This window comes from Helicoverpa zea, chromosome 6 (genome assembly GCF_022581195.2).
Source record: "Helicoverpa zea isolate HzStark_Cry1AcR chromosome 6, ilHelZeax1.1, whole genome shotgun sequence".
Classification (NCBI taxonomy): Eukaryota; Metazoa; Arthropoda; class Insecta; order Lepidoptera; family Noctuidae; genus Helicoverpa; species Helicoverpa zea.
In genome coordinates this window covers 5641453-5662570 of record NC_061457.1, presented here as the reverse complement: position 1 = coordinate 5662570, position 21118 = coordinate 5641453, and the positions used below count along the sequence as shown (strand labels likewise).

Below are 21118 nucleotides of genomic sequence, written 5' to 3'. Positions count from 1 at the left end.
CAGACTCAATCGCACAAAAAGTGTGCCGTCTTATACAAATTTTGTATTAATAACCCAGACAGTATTATGTCAGGAAAATGGGCTTATAATAAAATAGTTGGCCTTACACTTTCATAATATTTATTTTATCACTACAATCCTATACAACAACTTATTTCGGTAATAATATTTACAAATACTTTCCATACCAGCGGTGGTCGAAGGGCGAGAGGAACCTATGACATCCTCCCATATTGTTCTGTATAATGTACTTCATTGTATAAAAGTTCTTATTATTCTCCTCTAACCATTTCTCCTTCTCTGCCTTCTTTTGTAAAATCTCCTGTGAAACTGCCTCAGCTGCGAAAGGTAATCGCTCAGCAATCATTCTGAGCATTGGTTGGACCTGGAAAAATAAGGAAATATGTATAATAATTACCTATTTATAACAAATTTATTTAGGAGATACACACATTTTCAAAGAACCTTATGAGGTTGTTTTGAATCTTGATTATGGAAATGATATGCCCAACAATGGATTACTTAAAAGCTGCAAAATGAGTTGCATATTGTTTCTGCTATGGTTTTGTGAAATAAGACATTGAATCTCTTAATCCAACTATCCAACTATATAATCCTACTAATGTTATAAATGTGAATGTTTCTGAGAATGAATGAACAAGAAAGGCTGGACCGATTTGGTTAAAATTTGGTAAAGATAGGGGATACCCTGGATTAACACATGGGCTACTTTTTATCAACACAATACGCGTGCGGAAGTTGGTATCAAAATAATTTAGTTCATTTTCAATGGCAAGTTAAAAATTCCACTTGTGCCCTTGTGTGAATTACTGAAGAAATTGATGATATACTAACCTCAGCATAATCACACTTGCCACCAACTTCAAGAATAATTCTGCCAGCTTTGATAGGTGTGACGTAATGATCAATGGCACCTTTACCTCCACCCATACGTTGACCTTGTCCCTTCTTGGTAATTGGTTGCCATGGAGGGTCCACTCTCCAGATCGCAAACATTCTCTTTTGGTCCAACCTTCTTGCAACAAGCAGACGTGCCATTTCAAAATGTTCGGAACGCAACCTCCCTCCACCTGTGGCCTGAAAGTATTTAAAAGTCTATTATGACTCGTTCTCTACCTAGTTTTTACAGTGTGTAAAGAAATAACATCTCAAATTATGAGTCTGTGTGTTCGACTTCAGGTCAGGCAAGTACCAACAACAAGTGTGACTTCTGTAAGTTAGTATATACTTTCTAAGTATGTCTTAGACATCAATGACCTACAGAGGGCATGTTAAACTGTAGGTCCCAGCTGTCATGGAACGTTTTGGCAGTCGTCATAGTCAGACAACCAGTCTTACCGAGGGGAATTGAGTTGCCTGGCCAACATTATGATTTTATACACTATTTATACTTACAACAATACCATATTGCTGTAACTGCAGGGTTGTATGCAGTGGTTCAGGACCGCGCATGTAGCGGAGACGCTTTTGCATCTTTGGAGGCTTCAGGTTCGAAGGATATGTGGGTATTTTGTCGTAAATACGGAGCCTCTGACGCTCAGGTATTTCAATGTCTGAAAGTTGAAATTTAAAAATTATCTTATTTATTCTATTTAATTTCTACTTAAATGTTGGTAACTATAAAAGTAGCATTACAACGTAAACATGATCGTTTGAGCAAAAAACTTCTAATATTTTTTTTTGTAACTAGAAAAGTGATCTAACGGTATATTTTAAAGCTAACAGGTAGAAGGCCACAGCATGCATTTAAATGAAATAATAAGCTATATTGTAGAAATCTTTTAAAAATCCTATTTACCTTAAATAAATAATGGATACTTACGATCATAGTTTTTTGGTGGCGGAAAATATTTTATACCAGCTGCGAGCACCAGTTGAGAGCTTTCAGGCTTTAACAACCCTGAAATATTTTTGTTTTCGTACAGTAATTTACAACAATATTGATAAAATCATATGGGTTCTGGCGAAAACTGAAACCAAAACATAACTTACCAAAACTCAATCGAAGCGTTTGGGCCAACATGTCGAAAAATTTTATGAATGTAGAATTTAAATGCTGATTATTGTCGTGGCTTAAAAAGCCTTTTATTAATAAAATTTCAGTTTATCATCCCAGTACTGAAACAATATTTGGAAAAGTTAGGTTAGGTTCGTTCGAGGAAATTTGTTTTAATTTATGTCACTGCTGTCACTGTCAAACCACAGATAAAGTCAAAGTAACAAAAAGTTACTATAAAGACCGAAAGTATGCTTTAATAATGTATGGTTCCCGCCGAAAACACTCTCTCTCTCTGGTTGAGTTTTTTTTTCACAATAGCTTATGGTCTCTTTTCCGCCAGTTTTTGACGTTGGTTTGTTTTTGTTGTGATCTTTTGCGATCAGAAATATTATTTTGAATTTCTGGATAGTGTGTAAACGATAGAGTTCAAATAATAAATACGCACCACAAATAGCATTGATTATCAGCATGGAATATAGAATGATGTTGTATTTACAAAAATGTTTGTACTTCAATTTCTATCTTTTCATAACATGGGTGTTTGTTGTTGGCTTTTTTCTGTACACAAAGGTAAATTTACAGTTCCGATAATCATGTATTATCATCATCATCATCATCAGCCTATCGCAGTCCACTGCTGGACATAGGCCTCTCCAAGTGCGCGCCACTGAGATCGATCGATCATGTATTATAATCATGCTTATTTCCCACTTATCTGGAATGTTTTTTTTTTCAGTTGAATCGTCTTGGTCACCTAACAAGGTATCTCTCTTTGACGGTGTATACTTTGCTAATTGTTATTGAATCTGCAAGAATCTATCTCGGTGACTATGGAAACCTTTCCCGTGGGGTCAGTATATTCATGACTATGTACCTACAAGTCTATTGAATCTTCTCCTCACTTGAGTGTGTAGTAAATATAATCCTTTAGTTACCACATCATAGGCTTTCTAGTTACCTACTGTTTCTAACAGCCAATGTAAAGTAATGCTTGCTTTTATTATTCTTTCTCATTAAAATAGCTGCACCAATTCCAAGGTTAAGATAAATAAGCATTATTAAAGGTCCGTTCAGTTAAACTGGAAATGGCTCCAATAGGCTCTGATCGGCTGAAAGAGCATGCAATCAGAGCCAAATGTCTGCAAGGCCGAGAAAAAGTATGCAATCAGAATCTGCCGATCGGCTCCCCTTATTATTTTGCACCAAGTGCCTTCGAGCATTCTTTGACAAAAGCAGTGCACATGCAATAATAAACCTTACTACAAATACCAAGTAATCGTTTTACAACGTGTTAAGAATTTGCTCTCCTCTCCAGGCTGGTCTGTCTGAACGGACATTAAGTTGTGGCAATAGACCTAAACCGTCAGTTGCACAAGGCTCCATTACAGTTAAAGCTTCATTAAATCTATTGCTGACACTTTTTATCTTGTTGACTCAGAAAGGGTTAGAAATAGATTTAAAGAAGCTTTAACTTTAATGGAGCTCTGTGCAACTGACGGAAAGACTCGCTTAGTTTTATTTCCTCAACAATATATACTTCTTTTAATTTCAGGTACCAGAATTGGCAGGATTTCTGATGCTGACAATACTGATGCAGATCCCCCTCCTCAGCTTCTTCCTATTCAACCCTTTCCTGATGAGTACACCTATGGAGATGACACTTCATGCTATGCTGTGGTTGATCACGTTTGCAGAAATCATATGCAGCTACACAGCATTGAGACAAGCATCCAGTTATGCTAAAAGTGTTTACTTCTTACAGTTTTTAGAGAAGGAACAGTGATCTAGAATGGAAACGGATTATTTCTGTAACTAAGAAATGGTAGGTTATTGTTTTTGCTTGGTATCTACTGTGAAACTATCCACTTGTTTAAGTATTTTTTACCAAAGACGAATTGGTAGATTTAAGATGAGTATAGTTTGCAAACATTCTGTCTGTTGGTACAGAAGACTAGTCAACCTCTGTGATGATTTAAATAACTACTGCAAAGGTAGGAATGATTACTCATAGAATTACTTGAAAAAAGTTTATTATGTTGTTGCACAACATTAAATGCTCACTTTTAATTAATTTAGGACTTGAATATTTGAATATAAGAGTGAAAGTGTATGAAAGCAAAGCTTTGGTATTTTAAATTAGTATAACAATCTATAATAATTAAATACTAATGGATACACATGTCTGTAAACATAATTTTAACCTAAACTAAGAATTGAGATATAACAGCAATTATCAAAGATTAAATATAATAAATACACTCATGTTTTTAAATTCAACTGATTATGAATAAGGATATCACACAAAAATCTATCTGTAAACCATACAATGAGCACCTCTATTAATACCATTCCTTGGTATTCCACAATACAACTCAACTATAACCTACATTACATAATAGTATCAAATATAACCTCTTGGTAAAATGTTTGGATAGTCTTTTATAAAATGGTTACTTTGCCTTCAAATAGTTCACAAGGCACTGGACTTTCAATATTATTTTGTCTAATAATAAAATTAAAAGTTATAAACAAAATTGACTGGACTACCATACATTAAAATGCATTGCACTGGTGCTATTTGACATGAAATAGTAAATAATATAATCTATGTTCATCTCTTCAATTCATGAATTAGCCTCAGGCGCATACTCTAATCTTACTAACACAGCACTATGGTACACTCTTAGGCATTATCATAATACAATATTTGGTATTTAATACTACATATTTACAATTTAGCATTCAACACATTCATTAATTTATATTTAGTCATATCAAATATAATTGTCATACCTTAATTAAATTATTCTTAAAATAAAAAAATATACTTGGAATTTAAGTAATACCTTCTTGCTTGTAATAACTAAGCATCTGGTTTTGGTTCTGGAATAATATTGTTTTCTCTAAAGAAATCATCAATTTTACATCTAACTAAATGTAGAGTTATTTGGAAACTTTCAATTTTGGTTTCAAATCCACTCAAATCATTTTCCATTTCAAATGATTTTACCACTTGTGGAAAAGATGGGGACATTTTACAGATGAACTGAAAACAATAAAAATACATTAATTATTTTACACAAGAAAAAATATAGCAAATCTTGTGGAATGGAGTAATTATCATTAAACTTAAGTAAGTTGGAAATTAGTGTTTGATGTAGCATTTTCAAAAGGGGCTAGAGAGATCAGATGGCTAATTAATTTATACTTTTGTTTACTCAGTTACTCACAGCAAATATTTGTTGTGTGACCCAGTTGTGATACTTTTTGACAGATCCTTCATAAGCCACTGTGAATATTTTCTTCATGTTCACTTCAGGGGCATTCGCTTGAAGATGACTAAGGATTTGTGTGAACACTATTTCAAAAAATAGAAGAGCCCTGGAAATTGTAGTAAGTTAATTAATATTGTTTATATTGTTTCATTTGTAAAAATTGTATAAAGATCACTTTTACACATCAATCATATTTTTATATTAAGAGAACATTTTCTAAATAAATACCACTGGGAAATAGCAAATTAATAACATTCAAATTTATATCCTTATTCAAGTTTTGACCCAGATATTCGAGTGTAACAGAATTCATCTTGAGAAACCTAGATTTTATGATTTGAATATTATGAGTTATGATTACGGACCTGTTAAGCCACAGTACGCCTTCTGCAGCAGTGGGTTTGCCATTCGTATTTGCATGCTCCGCAAGCATCAATTCAAGTAAGCAAGAGTTTTTGTCATATGTATAAAGCTTTTTAATTTTCTGAAAAATAAAGTTTAAAATATCTTATAATATATTTCCAAATGATATTGAGGACATAAACTGCGGCCACATTGAATTAAATTTTATGTCTTGTAAGCCATGGCCATGACTATAATGAATTATTTTAAGATGTGATTCATATACATACTTAGGTACTTACATCGATATTGCCTTGCATGTCATACTTTACAGGACCAAATACTGTGCCAAGGCGTTCTGTAATTGTTTATAAAAATAATTAATACATTCCGGCAAATCAAACAAAGAAAAATAAATTAAATGTTGCTCACATACGTACCCACAATAGATACTAAACCAGTAGACGCTTCTAAAAATTCGATTATATTAATTCTTCCATTAATAACTGGCGGAAAATGTTTTACACGATGAAAAAAACAAACATCACCCGAAGAGCCGCCTGCCATTTTTAGATCAATAGCACTTGTTTGTTTTAGTAAAGTAACTTATTTATTACAAATATATCACACACATTCACAAAACTGTTATATGACTCGTTCCACTGATTAATATTATCAAAAGAATGAAACATCATTCGTTTTCAGAAATACACAAAACAAACGTCTGAAACGTCACTTCCAGTTGCCCGCTATCATATGGGGTTGCCGAATAATAAAGTACGTTTATTACACACACTAGACTAATTATTTCTTCACTTTTTATACAGTTTTTGTTGATGTTTTTTGTCTAAAAATATTTCTAGACTAGGGAGATTTTTATTTATAATACTTCATTCGCTTTGTTTCAATAGTTTTCTTCACTTTATTGTCAACTTTCCTAATACTGTTATGCCATCTGTTTAATATGAAAATGTCTGTTTCAACACGTTTCCCAAATCATCTTCAACTACTATCGTCAAAACTTTAGTTTTTGGTGAAAATGTAAAAGGAACCAAGAATCTTTTTTCTGGCACAAGATTTGTAAATTCATATGAATCCAATACCATTCCGTTTGACTCATCTCTTACTTCAACTATTCTAATGCCAGCTGTGGAAATTATCATCATTTTGTTCTTATCAAATTTCAGATATCTTGTAATTGCTTGTCTTTCTCTTCCATACTCATTATTGAACCACCGGTGATAAGATAACAACACTGCACAATTTCGGGTCCAGTAGATTGAATCATTTCCATTTGTTCGATTAATATTTTTCTTTGAATCTGTCAGTCTATTTGTTATATTGGAATAAACACTGGAAGGCCTGGTTATAGGAGTGACATTAGGACTTCTTCTAATTATGTCCGACTTAGACATGGCAGCAAAATTTCCCAAGGTGGTTTTACTTCTTGGTCCTAAAACTCGCAATGGTTCTGCGACATTCATCGTGACACTTATGTTGCGCTGTAATGATACCGTGGAATGTTGTACTGGTTTTCCACTAAAGTTGTTCATGTTATCTTTCACTATAGCTGACCGCTTTTCTCCAACAACGAAAACTCTATCTAGGTTGTCAAAACCTCTTCCCATTATGCCATCTTTCGTGTGTCCGAGATCAAACGTATGTCCCAGTTCGTGGAATACTGATCCAAGAGTAGTAGCAAAACATCCTCCTAGAGTTCCACGGTAACCGCTGTCATCCATAAATCGTCTTACATTGACTGGTGTCGCATCTAAGAATTTGGGAACTATTTCTTCTACTGTCGTTGGCCAGGTGTACAGGCAAGCAGTTCCGAACAATGCCAAGCCTCCTCCTCCTAGCGCAGCATAAGCTTCAGTAAGGGATATGATTTCTTCATGTGTCATAGGTTTATCTATGTCAGTGCCTTTATATCGCGTGCAGGATATGAATCCCAGGAACTTTCTTTCATTACTTCCCAGATCAGAAAGCATCAATTCTCTGCCAAAATGTGACCATAATTCTGTTTGTTTCATTTTTCTTGCCTTGTTAACGTTAAGGCTGCTTTTAAATACAATGCATTCAGGTTTTTTAGGATTGACTTCATGTTCAAGTTGAAATGTTTTTCTTCCGATTCCACTTTCAAAAAGCTTTTCAGCTGTTAAACTTTGTATCAACTTTGAACCAAGAGCTATTCGAGAACAAGCACTTTCTATTGAATTATCAATATCCGGTGGGCTCTGAAAACATCCATCGTGGCCCTGGCATATTATGTAAACTGGGGTTACCCGAAGATTTGTTTTTCTTGGTGTATAATCTAGGAGCAGTGTTTTCCGTTGCTGCTCTGCATATTCCAATTCAATTATATTTTCACCTCTATTTAATTCGATTATCACTTTAAATTCTCCATTATAAACGCTCCATTCCGATTTATTTTGAAAGTTTTCACCTTTCAGTGTGCATGTAAGTTTGTCATTGTTATTGGAATTGCCTCTAGTTATAATTCCTTTTATCAAAACAAGTGAATAGTTTATGATGTCTCCATTTTGAAAATTTGTTATAAAAATTGAAGAGTTGTGTTCTGTTTCGTTATCTTCGTTTACACGGTTGTCCATCACCTGAAAATATATATTTAAATTGCATTACATCGTGAGAATAAGTTGTTTTAACGGTTGACCTTCACTAGGATCGACACGCAGTTTCCTCGATTTCTTTTAGTATGATCTAACGCTATATAATTAGGTTAATGCCGTTTATTGACAGGAGTCGCTAGAATCAGTTCTCAACAAGCGGATTTACGGAGTGACATTTGGTTATATTAACTGGAGCGCGTCGTTTTATTTTTATCTGGATGTAAACTTTAAAGGTCGACGTAAATGAATAGATTCGCAGTGTAGCAATGACTCACCATGGTGCGGTTAGCGTGGAGCGCGCAGAGCCGGCGCGGCGGGAGGACTGCGGGTGCGGGCGGCGCGGCGCGGCGGCGGCGACTCGACCACTCGCAGCCAGCGTGCAGTGCCGTTCCTCCTCGCTTCTCACTAAACTTGGTCGAACGCGAGTGTGGTTGGTGTGCGCATGCCCGCCGATGCAGACCGACGCGCCTCGGTAACGATTGCGCTCACCAGACACTAGACAGGTACGCGACTAGCTGTCTCCACCGGCAAGAGGGAAATTTGAACAATGCAGTAAACATAGATGAGAATGCGTCACTATCATCCATCAAGTGTTCGATGTTTGTTTATCGGATGTTTGTTTTTATTTCAGTCAGCTCGATGATCTTACTCTGGCAAACATAAATGAATAGAGATTTACCTATCTACTTGCAAATTATGCCGTGCAAATTCTATTGGGGCGCTGACTAACTAGATAATAGGTTCTTGTGAATCTGTTTACAACGCGAAGTCACATCATTACAGGATACCTTTATGGTGTATCTCAAGACTATGTGTACCTAAGTGGGTAAATTATTTGAAATCTAAATGCTACATTATCAAAGAAGCACGTTAACTTTGTACATCATTTAACGCAAATAAATAGCTAAAAAATGTTGTAGCAACTCAAGCAATTTCCTTGAAAATTGATCCATTTTAAAAGGTACTTGATATCAGATACAAAGTTAGTATCGATACAATTCATTTTTGCTACAACAATAACTACGCGTAAGCCCTCTATTGTAATTTTTAACAATTGCGTGGTCCGACAGTCACTCGTAAAATTAAGCAGTCTTTTTAGACTGGCAATCTAGGAATCCTTCATGATTGTGGTAACATGATCACAATATTATCTATGGATTCACCTAATAAAATATTTGGTCATGAGTAATGGACAGGTGCCCTATGGCCTGCTATGGCTTCTCATACATTAACCATCGTACCTACTACATTAGGTGCGACAAGAACAATTTTGCAAAATTCAAAATTTAAAACGTTTTTAAGAGAAACTTGACGTTTAGATGATAAAAACCTTTATACTAGACGTGATGGGATCGATGCAGTGGGAGTTCCAGGCCAGACAACAAAGCGCCTTGCCAGAGTTAAATAGCTATATTTCTCGCTCGCTGTGTTCGTTTTATTATTTTCAGCAGGCGCTTGGCGATTGGCTTGATATAGGAGTGCGAAATTTTATGAAACTAAACGGCGCTCCGAATAGCTGATTTTCTGTTAAGTAAATGTGAATTTATATTGACTTTTGTATTTTGATTTGTATTGGTACAAGTTGAAGATTTTCTTTTCGTAAATATCTCAACTTGGTGGAGCCCAATAGAAGGGTAGGTAGATTAATTTTGGCAATGACTGCATAGGTAAGCATAGGTAATTCAAGATACTTAAATAAAGTAAGTACTTAGTAGGAATGCCCGTCCCACAATCCTATCGGGGATAGAAGTTCTCCATGTCCTTTGCAAACAAATAATCTATCTATAGTGAATGAACCTGTAATGAACATACATAGTATAATTAGTTTTGGTGCAGTCAATATATTTTGCAACAAGATTTGAACTTGTTTTCAGAACGGAAAAGTCATGAATGTCAAAAACCATTTCCGACGGGAGCGCGCTTACGATATTACAATGAAATTGGTTGTTTTCACAATTCCGGCGAGCGAAGCGGCGCCACCCGGCGCTTTGGCCAACAGATATTTATACAACTTTAACATCCCGTTGATTTTTCAGCACTTCAGAATGGAATCCTGTCTACATGTAGGCAAGTTCATAAGCAATTTGTAATGTGCTTGCTTGCGAAGCATTGTCGGCTAACATTGCCAAACTCGACTTTTTGCAAAATTCATAGCTCGTAGGCCATGTTAATTTAACTGGGGCTAATGGACGTCTCACGACTTGAATATTTATAGGAATAAAGCGTCGTGTTATTAGATGACAAGGAATGAAATATTCACGCGTCGTCGGGCCACTCAGAATTGTTGTAATATCACAAACGGCTAATGCATGACCTAGCTTGAAAGCTCTCCGGAGTCTTAATCAGTTGGTGTTACTTTTGTTTTGAAAATTGCCTTGGGATGGGTAGATAATAAAACAGAGAATAACTAAGCCTGACTAAATAGTTCACTGACTAGATGCCATACCTATCTAATACCTAAAAATAAATTCTTTAATGATGTCTCACTGCCGGATACCCCTTACTACCCATAGCTCACACGTATCATAGTGGTTGTTATTGCTCTTTAGGTAGAGATTGCAAAATATGCACCCAATATAAAAAATAAAATTAAAAGCTATCTTATTGAATCGAAATCGTAAGTCCATACTGCGAGATGAAACGGTGATGACAAAGGATGGTGGAAGTCTAACAGTACCTACCTATAGTAACAACTGTAGGTGCTGATTTATTTCTTGAAAAAACTTGGGTTCATCTTTGCGAAGCTCCGTCTAGGTATATTAAATGTAGAAATGTGAAATTTGAAAAGGAGAGGATTCTTGGAAAATATATCGTCATTCGTCACGTCTTAGTACTTTACAAAGCTCTCTCAAAGAAAAACCTTTTACTTTAATGTACCTATCTGCCTAGTTCAATGACCTCACTCAAAGTATGTTTCCATTTTCATCCGATATAAATAATATTATCTACTATAACATGAGTACCATTATTTTAACATCCAAATCCAAAAGCAAAATTCGATATGGTGAACGTCTTCAGAAAATTAAAGCGTTCTGGAAATTTTAAGGCTCTTGGGAAATCTATCTTCCGAAGCGTAGGTAGTCAAAACTCTTTGAAGTCTGGGTTCATAATAATGTCCATTTCCAAGCAAATCTTTATCAAATCATCAAAATGTTGTTATCGTTATCGACAAACACATACCAAACAAAACAAGACAGGTGGACAGCCAGTGAGCGCGTGGGCGCGTTGACTAACAAGAGGTCGGTGACGCAGTCGCCAATGTTTGATGATGATGACCTGGATGCAGGAAACCGACAGGGCTGTCCGCAGGAGCCGGTCGTTGTCCCACTGAACGCAGCACTTTCGCTTTTATCGGCGAACGAACCCGGTCCATTACTACCTCACTCACGCGGTTACACCATCATGGCTGTACGATTTTGGCTGCGTTTGTCGCTACGGCATGCATACTAATACCAATTTATTTAGGGTTGTGATGTTTAGATTTCTCCACGCTACGAACGACGTACCGTTCATTGTTTTTAAACTGTATTATTTATAAACTCGGTGCATAGGTAACATATTAATCATGTTGCGTGTACGCTCAATGGTGGGTGGCATGGCAACAATGGTTACGTTTGAAGTTGGTGAGCTCGTCATGGATTCACTACTCATTTCATCACTACATTTGAACACCAGGATCAGACAAATCATGTTACCTAAAAGGCGCCACAGGAGACTACGCTTTCAGTTCCTGACAAGTTCTTACAGGTGGATCATGAACATAATCAGTTTAAAAATAAACAAAACTGGTTAAAATAAGTACTGCAATAAAAAGTATTAAAATATCTCTGAAATATTTGTTATGACGGTGCGAGTCATTTTCATACGCGGTTGCTTATACTAACGCTGTTTTGTAATTACTGAAAAATACTTACATAATATACACTATACCTATGCAAACTGTGATTGGTGTTTCTTAGTACCTTCTTACATACGAACGATAAAGGCTTATAAAAATAATATTGTGTCCGAAAATGCCTAAATTAGTACCATGATTAGGTCAGATGGTATTTTTTCTCGTGTGTAAACATCGCGTGCATTTTATTATTATTGTGTTAGTAAGCCTAAATAAACGTCGTAAAACAAGGTTTCAGAGGCAAAAAGCTTAATTTATGAGGCATTGTGTAAACGAGCATAACACTTTTCAACTTTTGAAAGTCAAGCATAAGTATGCTCATAATACTGACACGTGACATAAAACTGTATAGAAAACTGAAAAATTTGAAAGCGGCACTGAAAAATACTGAAAAATTTTTAAGGATCAGCAAGTTTCATATTTCGCCTATAATTTTAGAATATGTCAAAGGCTTAAAGCCTAAGTATCTTATCGCTTCTTCCCTCTATTTACTTTAACTTGGAAACTTGGAAACTTGGACTTTAGTTTGGAAATGTAACTTCTTTATAAGCTTATACATATAAAAGTTCCGACGTGTTCCATAGGCGGGATATTGATATGAAAAACCAGTATCCGGACTGGTCCAATATGGCGACTTATCTTAGGAAGTTAACGGGTTGATTCCCGTCTTCTATGAATTAGGTTTCCATGTTAGGATTTCTAGCGTGTCTAGTGATGTACCTAGCCTAGCCCAGTCTGCCTAACTCGTAAAATGTATTTAAGAATTCTTTCATTAGGTAGGTAGTTTCAGAGCTTTTTAATAAAAAAAAAATTGGCTATGATTCTAATTGCCTTGCAGAAAGAAGAAAATGATATTATATAGTAAGTATTGCTTCATTTACGTTATATTACCTACATTGTCAGCATCCGTTGCTCATTGGTAATATAATATGGGTCGATAACTCCACGCTACGGGTTCAAGGATTGAAAATATATCTACTATTTTCCTACTACCTACAACGATAACAATCATTTATCCTTATTGAATCCTTGTTAATAAAAATACTCGTTATAATTTGTTGCAAATCAAATTCAGAACCATAGAAGTGATTGTTAAGGAAAAGGTGTTAATTTGTCGCTTTTTTAAAGTATTACCCAATACCTCAACGTTTATCTTTCTGCCATAAAATAACTTAAGAGCTTTAGATTAAAATTAATAACTATCGAAGTTGTGAAATATTCAAATCAGAAACTCGTTTGAAGTAGCTCTATTACTAAGTTGATGAAGTCATTTTATTGAAAGGAGCCATTTAATATTCATCTGTTGTTACAGATGGCACATCGAGAGGCTGTTAAATGGCTATTTAAATATTAAAACTAATATATTACGAGCTGGAATTAGCTCCGTTCGATTTTCTTTTAGCGCGAGGTTATGTTTAAATATTTTAGTCACGAAACTTTTCCCATTTGTATTTAAATAAAAATGTGCGGCTTATGTTTCAAGTTTATAGCTTTTATATTATAAACATTTATTTATTAAGTACGTGATGCCGATTTCTTTTTGACAATAGTGCTTTGTGAAAACTGTACTTATCTTTCCATTTCCAACAAATAGGGAAATCGATTCAGCAGTCGTAATCCCAGAGTGATTTTGTACATAGAGCGAAGTGGAGAAGAAAGATCAGGAAAGCTAACCCCATCACCATGTGGGATACATAGCAGGGAGAGAGAGAGAGTCGCACACCTTTGGGTACGAATAGGTTTGGGTACGTAATAAGCATAACATTAGCCTATGTATATTGACAGCCTGTAGCTACGATCATGACATGAACCTACCTATATATGTAAGTTTTTTTTTATAATCTACACCTAAAACTCCTGCCAGCCATGCAAGGTTTAGAAATAATCGATTATCTCTAATATTCACTCTGCATTGGGGCTTTCAGGATTATGCCAGTGTTGGCAAAAGTTCAGAGGGTTTTGGCTTCATGTTTGCTTTGGCTATGCAGATGTGAAAGTGAAATTAAATTGTTCTATCTCTACGTGATGGCACATATATGAGGAAGATTAGGAAATATAATCTTGTCGACAATGCTTTGGTATAGATGCATTAAACCAAAATAAGTTAGTGCGTAGGTAATTACTTAGGTACTTTTTGTATCCATTAAGTCTTTGCTTTGTATTCTATGGTTACAGCTTTAATTATGTACATAATCTACCCATTAATAATTTCCTATTGCAATTGCGCAGTTTATTTATTTCCATCAATCCAAGGTTTATTGTAACAAATGGAAATCATAAACAGGTAATTTTCCCAATTTTCATTGTATTTTGTTTCTTGACTATTACATTTCGAACAATATTGTAAAGAATAAACATATTTAGCTTCAAGGAAAAATTTTCACAAAAAAAAACAAATAAAACAATTTTTCATTATTAGGTAGTTATTCAAATGTAAACTTCAGCGCACGTACTCAATACAGCCTTGAAAAATCATGTTTTACAGTTAACGAAATATTCACAATAAATTGTTGTACATTAGTAATGACAGACCACGCGAATAACTCGTACTTGGCCGTAATTTACTGAAAATATGTTACAGCGACACGAAAGCTGCTTACAGCTATTTAATCATGTTACGTACTTATTCGGCAAACGGCTTGCGTCGTCCATTGCGTTTGCAGTTCGCATATTTCGGCTTCTAAAGGGCCCGCTACGTGCCCTTAGACATTGTACGTGGTCCAATATTTCGAAACGGCGCTCTTTGTTAGTAATAATGAAGATTTGCGTTGTTTCATCACAGTGCGCTCGTTGAATAATAAAGTCCGGTTGAATGAACCATTGCAGTGTGTCCTTGTTTTCTGTGTTTTTCCATGGCACGTGCTCACTTGTTCTTGAGATACCACCCTCTATGTAAAGACGGAGATCTCATTGCTCATGCAAGTTAATACAATAAATTACCAGTTGATTGCACGGACAGATGGACGAGTGCGCAGATGTGGATGCAACTGTGTTATCTGATGAAGTACGGAGTGTTCGTACGTGATCTGCTCATTATTATGCTGCATTATTTAGATACCTATAATTGATAAAGTTATTTCAACTTTACACATGACTACTTCCTGAGAATGAGGTACACTTAAACAGCTGAGCTTATGTATAACCGAATAATAAAAATTGCGGTTCTTAGTTGATTAATAAACACGCACACACTGATCATTTATGTAGATGTGTAAGTCTAATCTAATCAGTGTAAGTGCCTATTACCAAAACTAACTCCCACATAAAACATTCGATCAATCAATCCCGTCTATAAATAACAGAGCTTCACACTTAATTATCTAATTAAGTTTAACTGAGGCGTAAAACCGGATTCACACTGGGGAAATGTCTCCGAAGTGGACGAACATCTTTATTTAAATTTTATGACAAACCATAACAACCGAATACAAAAACTCCGTTAGCATACCTGACCTACAGCATTTCATTTCAATTGGAGCACTATAAATCGTTTTAGAAAGCCATTATTTCCATAATTACAATCAGTGTGAATCTTACCATGTATAACAACAATAATAGTAGGATATTATGTTTCAATTCTGGGCCGCGATTCTCCTAATTTTACTTAAGCGTCATACGATTCACGTTCGACTCGATTCGACTGAGATCCGATCCCGACTCGATTACGATTGAAGGGTATGTGGCATTCCGCTATTTTTTCTTTGAAATAAACGTTTTTATCCTTTTCTGTCATTCAATAATGAATCATTTTGTCTGCAAATGATTTACGATTGCAAAATGATTGTACAGCAAACTACCGTATGGACCAAAATCACCAAAATAGCAGACCAATCGCACACCAATCAAATGTCAATCGAATGCGATTGGTCTTTTATTAGTAGCAGAATGCCCGATATGGTTAAAACTGCTATTGCGATCATATTGCGATTCGATTTCTACTCGATTTAGACATTATTAACTTAGGAGAATCGGGCCCCTGTTATGTTACCGAATCGCCGCAGCCTCGGGGCGGTACGCGTCGACATGCGCTTAGTGGACCAGTGGAACACTATTCTGTTATATTTTTAATACGGTTACTTTTTCTGATGACCCTGATCATGCCCTGATTTAGGGCGTGCCCTTCGTTATCTGATCGGATACTACGAGGGCAGCTCATGAGTTTCTACAAGTCAACACTCGCATCTTTGTAACATTATGTAGCAGCTTTTATTTGGTTATAAAAAGATACGAATCTTCACCGTAAACTTTTCCTTTATATAGCCCATTATTTCGGTAGACTTTTTACAATGTTACGACAAGTTGATGCTTTTTGCTCAGCAGTAGGAAACCTATCAAGATTTCCAACACAGTAGGTAGTCGAGTAACTCGGAATTAATGAATAAGGAGTGAAGTCCGGTACACAGTGGTGCGGCCTGCCTACGTGGCCGCCCACGACGCCTGCCGCCAATATAGGCCACTTCACCAGCCTGACCTAATCGCATCGACCATTCAACATCCGTGCAAGAAATTGACCGCACATGCTGAATATGAAATGCTCGCTGTTAATGTGTCACTTTTGTCAGAAGTAAGCATTTTCGAGTACGGTCATTGACCCTAGCATTGCGTAGGCTAGCTACTTTCTCTCAAGTGTTGGGGCGAGGAGGTGTGCGGCAGGCGCGGTGAGAAGGGGGTCCTGCCAAATTAAGTGCGTGAAAGGCTGCGGACAGCCGTTCCGGTAACGCCGCACTGGCACCGGCGCTTACGCACCCTTCCTGCCACTACTTTGTTGATAAGCACCACCTTACATTTGTGCGTTTACGGTTACTCGCCTCGATGTTCACAGAAGATCGCATCACTATGTTTATTGTCGTGTAATGTTGGCGCCGGTTTGCAAAATTGTGAGCATCTTCGTAGAACGGGCCAACGGGGTCAGTGAACTCTGGCCAAAGTGGCAATCGCGAATCTGCAGAGACTTGGAAAATCGTACCCTGTCGTTGACGCTCACGTGCGCTGTTAAAAGGTTGTATAAGCATTGCGACGCTTTCTACACCTTCTTGTAATCAGAATAAACGAAGAAGTGAGCGGAGAAATTGACAATGTTAACGGTTCACTTGAAAAAGGAAACAATGCAACAAGAAATGTGGGCCGTACTCGCCTACATTTTCCATTACTGAGTTTGTAATTACTGATTAACAATTAGCTTCAGATTCGATAATCAAGATTAATTGATTACTTTCTTTGCGATTTATTTGGTTACTGAAAGATTTGAGCTTCTTCAGTAGGTACTTTGCAACAGCCACGTGCGTGACATTTCGATTATGCACATCATTATGAATAAGTATTGGTGAAATCAATATTTGTAGAGGCATTTTGCGTTGAAACGATTTAGTCGTACCTGCGTAGGTAAATATTGCAAAGTCCAAAAACTCTATTGCAGCAAATTCTACACTTGAAATGCTTATGCATCAGGTAGATACTATTAATAAGTGAGTGCTGAGTTCAGGTACCGCGTATATCAAGCTAACTTCCAGGAACACTAATCATGTTGCATTTGCTAATGCGAATATTTATAATACATTTGTATAATGAATGAGTATTTTAGGAGTAGTTTGTACTCGCTGTGTGTGGTTGGTGCTAATGTAATGACGATCACGTTGCGCCCGCGCGTTGCTGAACCACAAGTTACGAAAAGCACACGACGCCGCCCGCCGCAGGAATACCAATCGGGCTAAATTGGGCGGCTTACAAAGGTCGAAGGCAAAATTATTTATAAAAAATTGCGAAACAACTACATAAAAAAGAGTTGGCACATTGGACGTGCTTACGACGCCACGTTCTCTCTTTTGAAGGTTACTCCGCGAAGCTGTGCGTGTACCGTTAAAACAAAACTGTCATCGTTTAGAAGAACTAGTTTAACAATTGGATTAATTGACCGTGTTTGATGGACAGGTTGGAGAGGAAAAATAATAAAAGCAAAAGCTGAGATCATAGCTCTGATGTGTCTTTATTTGATGTGTCAAATAAATTGAAAAGGATTAAATAATAAAAGTCTGTAATTGGTGTCATGACGAGTTTCTGGTAATAATTTTTGTAACTGTTATTTTTATTTTGTTATTTACTATAAGTATATTTGTTCCGTTGCGTGTTGGTAGCGGCGCGGCATACGCGCGGAGCTGGGCGGCGCGCACGCAGGTTTGGTCCGCAGCATGCGGTTGCCCGGGGTCGGGTGTCGTATTTCTAGAGCATTGAACCTCTGCAACCTTGTGCGTTGAGCCCGACCGCTCTCCGCACGCTGCGCTGACGCAACCGCTCCAGCCCCTTCTCTACTTCGACCGCAACCATATCGCATAATTACTCCTTTAGGGCACACCTGTTCTTAACAACGGTTACAATGGACGATTTGATGTTAGCGCTAATCGATTCATGAAAGGTTGAACTTAATTGGAGGTTGTTTAGCATTACACAATATACCGACCAAGCTAGCCACCTTTCAAATAAATATATACCTACTTGAAGCACCCATTGTAATTGCACGATGTTCAATATTCTTAATGATAATATTTAGTGCGCTGAACAGCTGGCCCGCCGAGCCGCGGCTCTAACGAAGTTAGCACGTCGCGGAGGGTGCAGAGGAACAATGCAGTGAGTCGGTCAAGAGGTGCGAGTGCGGCGCGCTAACGAACCGTTGCCGTCCGCAAATAGTCCGCGAGAAGTGCGAAACGATCGCGGGGCTACAATTGGCGCCTGCCCTGAGAGCGTTGCGAGGTGACGCTTACGTAAACCGCTGACATAACCGAGTCGACGACCGCCGCTTGCGCAACCACCGCCGAACCCGCAACCCCACGCACCGCACCTCCCCCTCGCCGCAGCCGCCGCTCCCCCACTATCCGCCAAAATTACCTAATTGTACCCAAAATGCATCAAAAGGACACTGGTCCAACGCCCGAGTTACGACACCGGCAATCATTAGTGCAACAACCTTCTGCCTAGGCAAGTGACGGACATACAGCTTGCGAGCTCGCTACGGAATGCGATCGTTTAACGTTTAAATAACTTGATTGATATACTTGCGACTATTTTAAGGCTTTATTGCGTTTGATTATGTCCGAGCAAATGCTGACCAGTCACGAGGCGCTGTTATAAAAACCTAGGTCAATGTAAAATGATTCTATTTAAGACTGTGTTTTTTATTTTAAACTTGGGCAATTCTTGTGCGAATTTAAAATACTTCAATTAGATATGCGTTTGAAGACAACTGCAGGTAGATTATGTTTGAGGATGTCCGATTATTAATTGCCGTAGTTTATCGAATCATTTAAAGTTTAAAGACCTGAGTTAAGCCATTGCGAACCCGAGAGGGGGTTCTCGGTCTTATGATGAGACGAGTACACTACTCAAAATGTGTGACAGCGGTATTGCGTATTCCCCGCAGGTGTAAGGAACCGAATGGTCTGTCAACGGAATTGTGGGCATGTACGTGACGTATATGGTACAGTTATCCTTAGTGAACGAAAGTGAAAACTAAATGCGGGCCCAGTCAACGACCCCGGCGGGTCGTCGACCGCGCCAAACTGCAAAGGCCGTTTGTGAGTGCTGAGGCCGCGCGCGCGACATTTAGCCGAGCACTGGACGCGCCCGCGCACCTATTGCACACCCTAGCTAAGTATAATAATATATCATCATTCGATAATCAAGAAAGTCACTTAAAAAGTAAAAGTTATAGACGTCATGAAATCTCGAGCGAGCTTAGATGTATTTTGACAAGTACTCGATCAGTCGCCTCTTAACGTTTTTTACGATGTTTTACGAATATTAAATGTTAATTTCTTTTTTTAAGATATTTGGAATGACTTTTGTTAGAGCTTCTATCGTATAAAATAAAATGTTTATATGGAGAGAGTGAATGCACTGAACGCACTTAACGCACTCAGTCCTTTGAAACTTATGTACTGACTCAGAGCACAATAGCGTAATTATGATGTACTTGCAAACCTAGTAGGCAATTCTAAAGCAAAAGCATTTATTGTGATGGCTCGTAAAAATGGTACTATGAAAGCATGAATGAGGATGAGAAATCGTAGCATCACATACTACATCAACTGCATACGTCTTTGCGTACTACTATATAATTATATATTTATTTATTCAGTACCCAACATATAGGGGAATAACATTTTAAAGCAACTATTTGTATGCTGCCTAAAATGAATATTCAAGATAGAATTGCGAAGCTAAGTTCGACGTTCTGCCACCGAGCTACGAATGTTATGTCACCGCAAAATAACTTTCGACTTTTGTGCCAGGTACATCGAGGAGTAACGTTTTGGTAACATTTCGTATGTAAAAATTAACATAAACAAGTAGATTGCGAAGTAAAATGTTTCTATAATTAGGCGTTACGGTTTTGCTACGGACTACGAGACTACGGCCTACGAAGTACACTCACGTGCAGAAATATTGGGTAAATTTTCATGTACATTTAATACGATCCTCTTGAAGTGACATCTTATTATGAAAGGTGCATATTATTTACCTACAGTTGTAAAATTTACGCGTAGCAACACTGCAATTTACTACTCTTACGTGACGTAGCGTAGCGAAATGGTCAGTGTACATATTTTATAACACAACAATTCACCGTTATTCTAGATTTTTCGGATTCTACTTCCTCATGGTCGGCAAAAATAGAATTCATTGCATAGCAACAGTATTTTTGCAATGAGCGTGAAATTTGTTTTACACGTCTTTGTAAATTAAATGTTTATAAGTATACTTACAGAATAATTATAGTAAATGTAAAAAGATTTAAACGCATAGTTAGTGCCTTTTTACAAGTCACAGATAAGAGTTGATCGTCATTTATTTTCCACATTAAAGTTTTATTGTTATGACAGAACAAAAGTTATAAGCTTGTCACAGACAATACGACTGTCAAGATCTAGTTAAGATATTGCGACTGTATCTAAAGGTCAGCCTC

At 37.1% G+C, this 21118-nt stretch overlaps 4 protein-coding genes across 4 annotated transcripts; 1 reads left to right on the top strand and 3 right to left on the bottom strand.

Annotated features, from left to right (window-relative positions):
• Positions 1-103: 103 nt before the first annotated feature.
• On the bottom strand, positions 104-2202 carry LOC124631444 (39S ribosomal protein L16, mitochondrial). Its single transcript, XM_047165842.1, has 5 exons — positions 2014-2202; positions 1844-1921; positions 1417-1574; positions 856-1098; positions 104-385 (listed from the first exon to the last, which is right to left on the bottom strand). The coding sequence occupies exons 1-5, from the start codon at positions 2042-2044 to the stop codon at positions 170-172; spliced, it is 726 nt and encodes a 241-aa protein (XP_047021798.1). The 5' UTR covers positions 2045-2202; the 3' UTR covers positions 104-169.
• A 155-nt stretch (positions 2203-2357) lies between these two features.
• On the top strand, positions 2358-4278 carry LOC124631447 (transmembrane protein 17B-like). Its single transcript, XM_047165844.1, has 3 exons — positions 2358-2590; positions 2757-2870; positions 3573-4278. Exons 1-3 carry the CDS (start codon positions 2489-2491, stop codon positions 3801-3803), a joined length of 447 nt encoding a protein of 148 aa, XP_047021800.1. The 5' UTR covers positions 2358-2488; the 3' UTR covers positions 3804-4278.
• On the bottom strand, positions 4034-6543 carry LOC124631445 (glycolipid transfer protein-like). Its single transcript, XM_047165843.1, has 5 exons — positions 6078-6543; positions 5940-5995; positions 5661-5779; positions 5251-5401; positions 4034-5066 (listed from the first exon to the last, which is right to left on the bottom strand). The coding sequence occupies exons 1-5, from the start codon at positions 6202-6204 to the stop codon at positions 4884-4886; spliced, it is 636 nt and encodes a 211-aa protein (XP_047021799.1). The 5' UTR covers positions 6205-6543; the 3' UTR covers positions 4034-4883.
• On the bottom strand, positions 6536-8749 carry LOC124631442 (putative zinc metalloproteinase C607.06c). Its single transcript, XM_047165840.1, has 2 exons — positions 8543-8749; positions 6536-8252 (listed from the first exon to the last, which is right to left on the bottom strand). The coding sequence occupies exons 1-2, from the start codon at positions 8543-8545 to the stop codon at positions 6597-6599; spliced, it is 1659 nt and encodes a 552-aa protein (XP_047021796.1). The 5' UTR covers positions 8546-8749; the 3' UTR covers positions 6536-6596.
• Positions 8750-21118: the final 12369 nt, after the last annotated feature.

Bases quoted from the DNA above. Each gene is read 5' to 3' on its own strand.
- LOC124631444 (XM_047165842.1), bottom strand. From the start codon at position 2,044: ATGTTGGCCCAAACGCTTCGATTGAGTTTTG. The intron at 1,922-2,013 runs GTAAGTTATGTT...AAAATATTTCAG, and splicing joins AACGCTTCGATTGAGTTTTG to GGTTGTTAAAGCCTGAAAGC. The intron at 386-855 runs GTTAGTATATCA...TTATTTTTCCAG, and splicing joins GCAAGTGTGATTATGCTGAG to GTCCAACCAATGCTCAGAAT.
- LOC124631447 (XM_047165844.1), top strand. From the start codon at position 2,489: ATGGAATATAGAATGATGTTGTATTTACAAAAATGTTTGTACTTCAAT. The intron at 2,591-2,756 runs GTAAATTTACAG...TTTTTTTTTCAG, and splicing joins GCTTTTTTCTGTACACAAAG to TTGAATCGTCTTGGTCACCT. The intron at 2,871-3,572 runs GTCAGTATATTC...TTTTAATTTCAG, and splicing joins ATGGAAACCTTTCCCGTGGG to GTACCAGAATTGGCAGGATT.
- LOC124631445 (XM_047165843.1), bottom strand. From the start codon at position 6,204: ATGGCAGGCGGCTCTTCGGGTGATGTTTGTTTTTTTCATCGTGTAAAA. The intron at 5,780-5,939 runs GTAAGTACCTAA...TTTATTTTTCAG, and splicing joins ACATGCAAGGCAATATCGAT to AAAATTAAAAAGCTTTATAC. The intron at 5,402-5,660 runs GTCCGTAATCAT...TACAATTTCCAG, and splicing joins GGCGTACTGTGGCTTAACAG to GGCTCTTCTATTTTTTGAAA.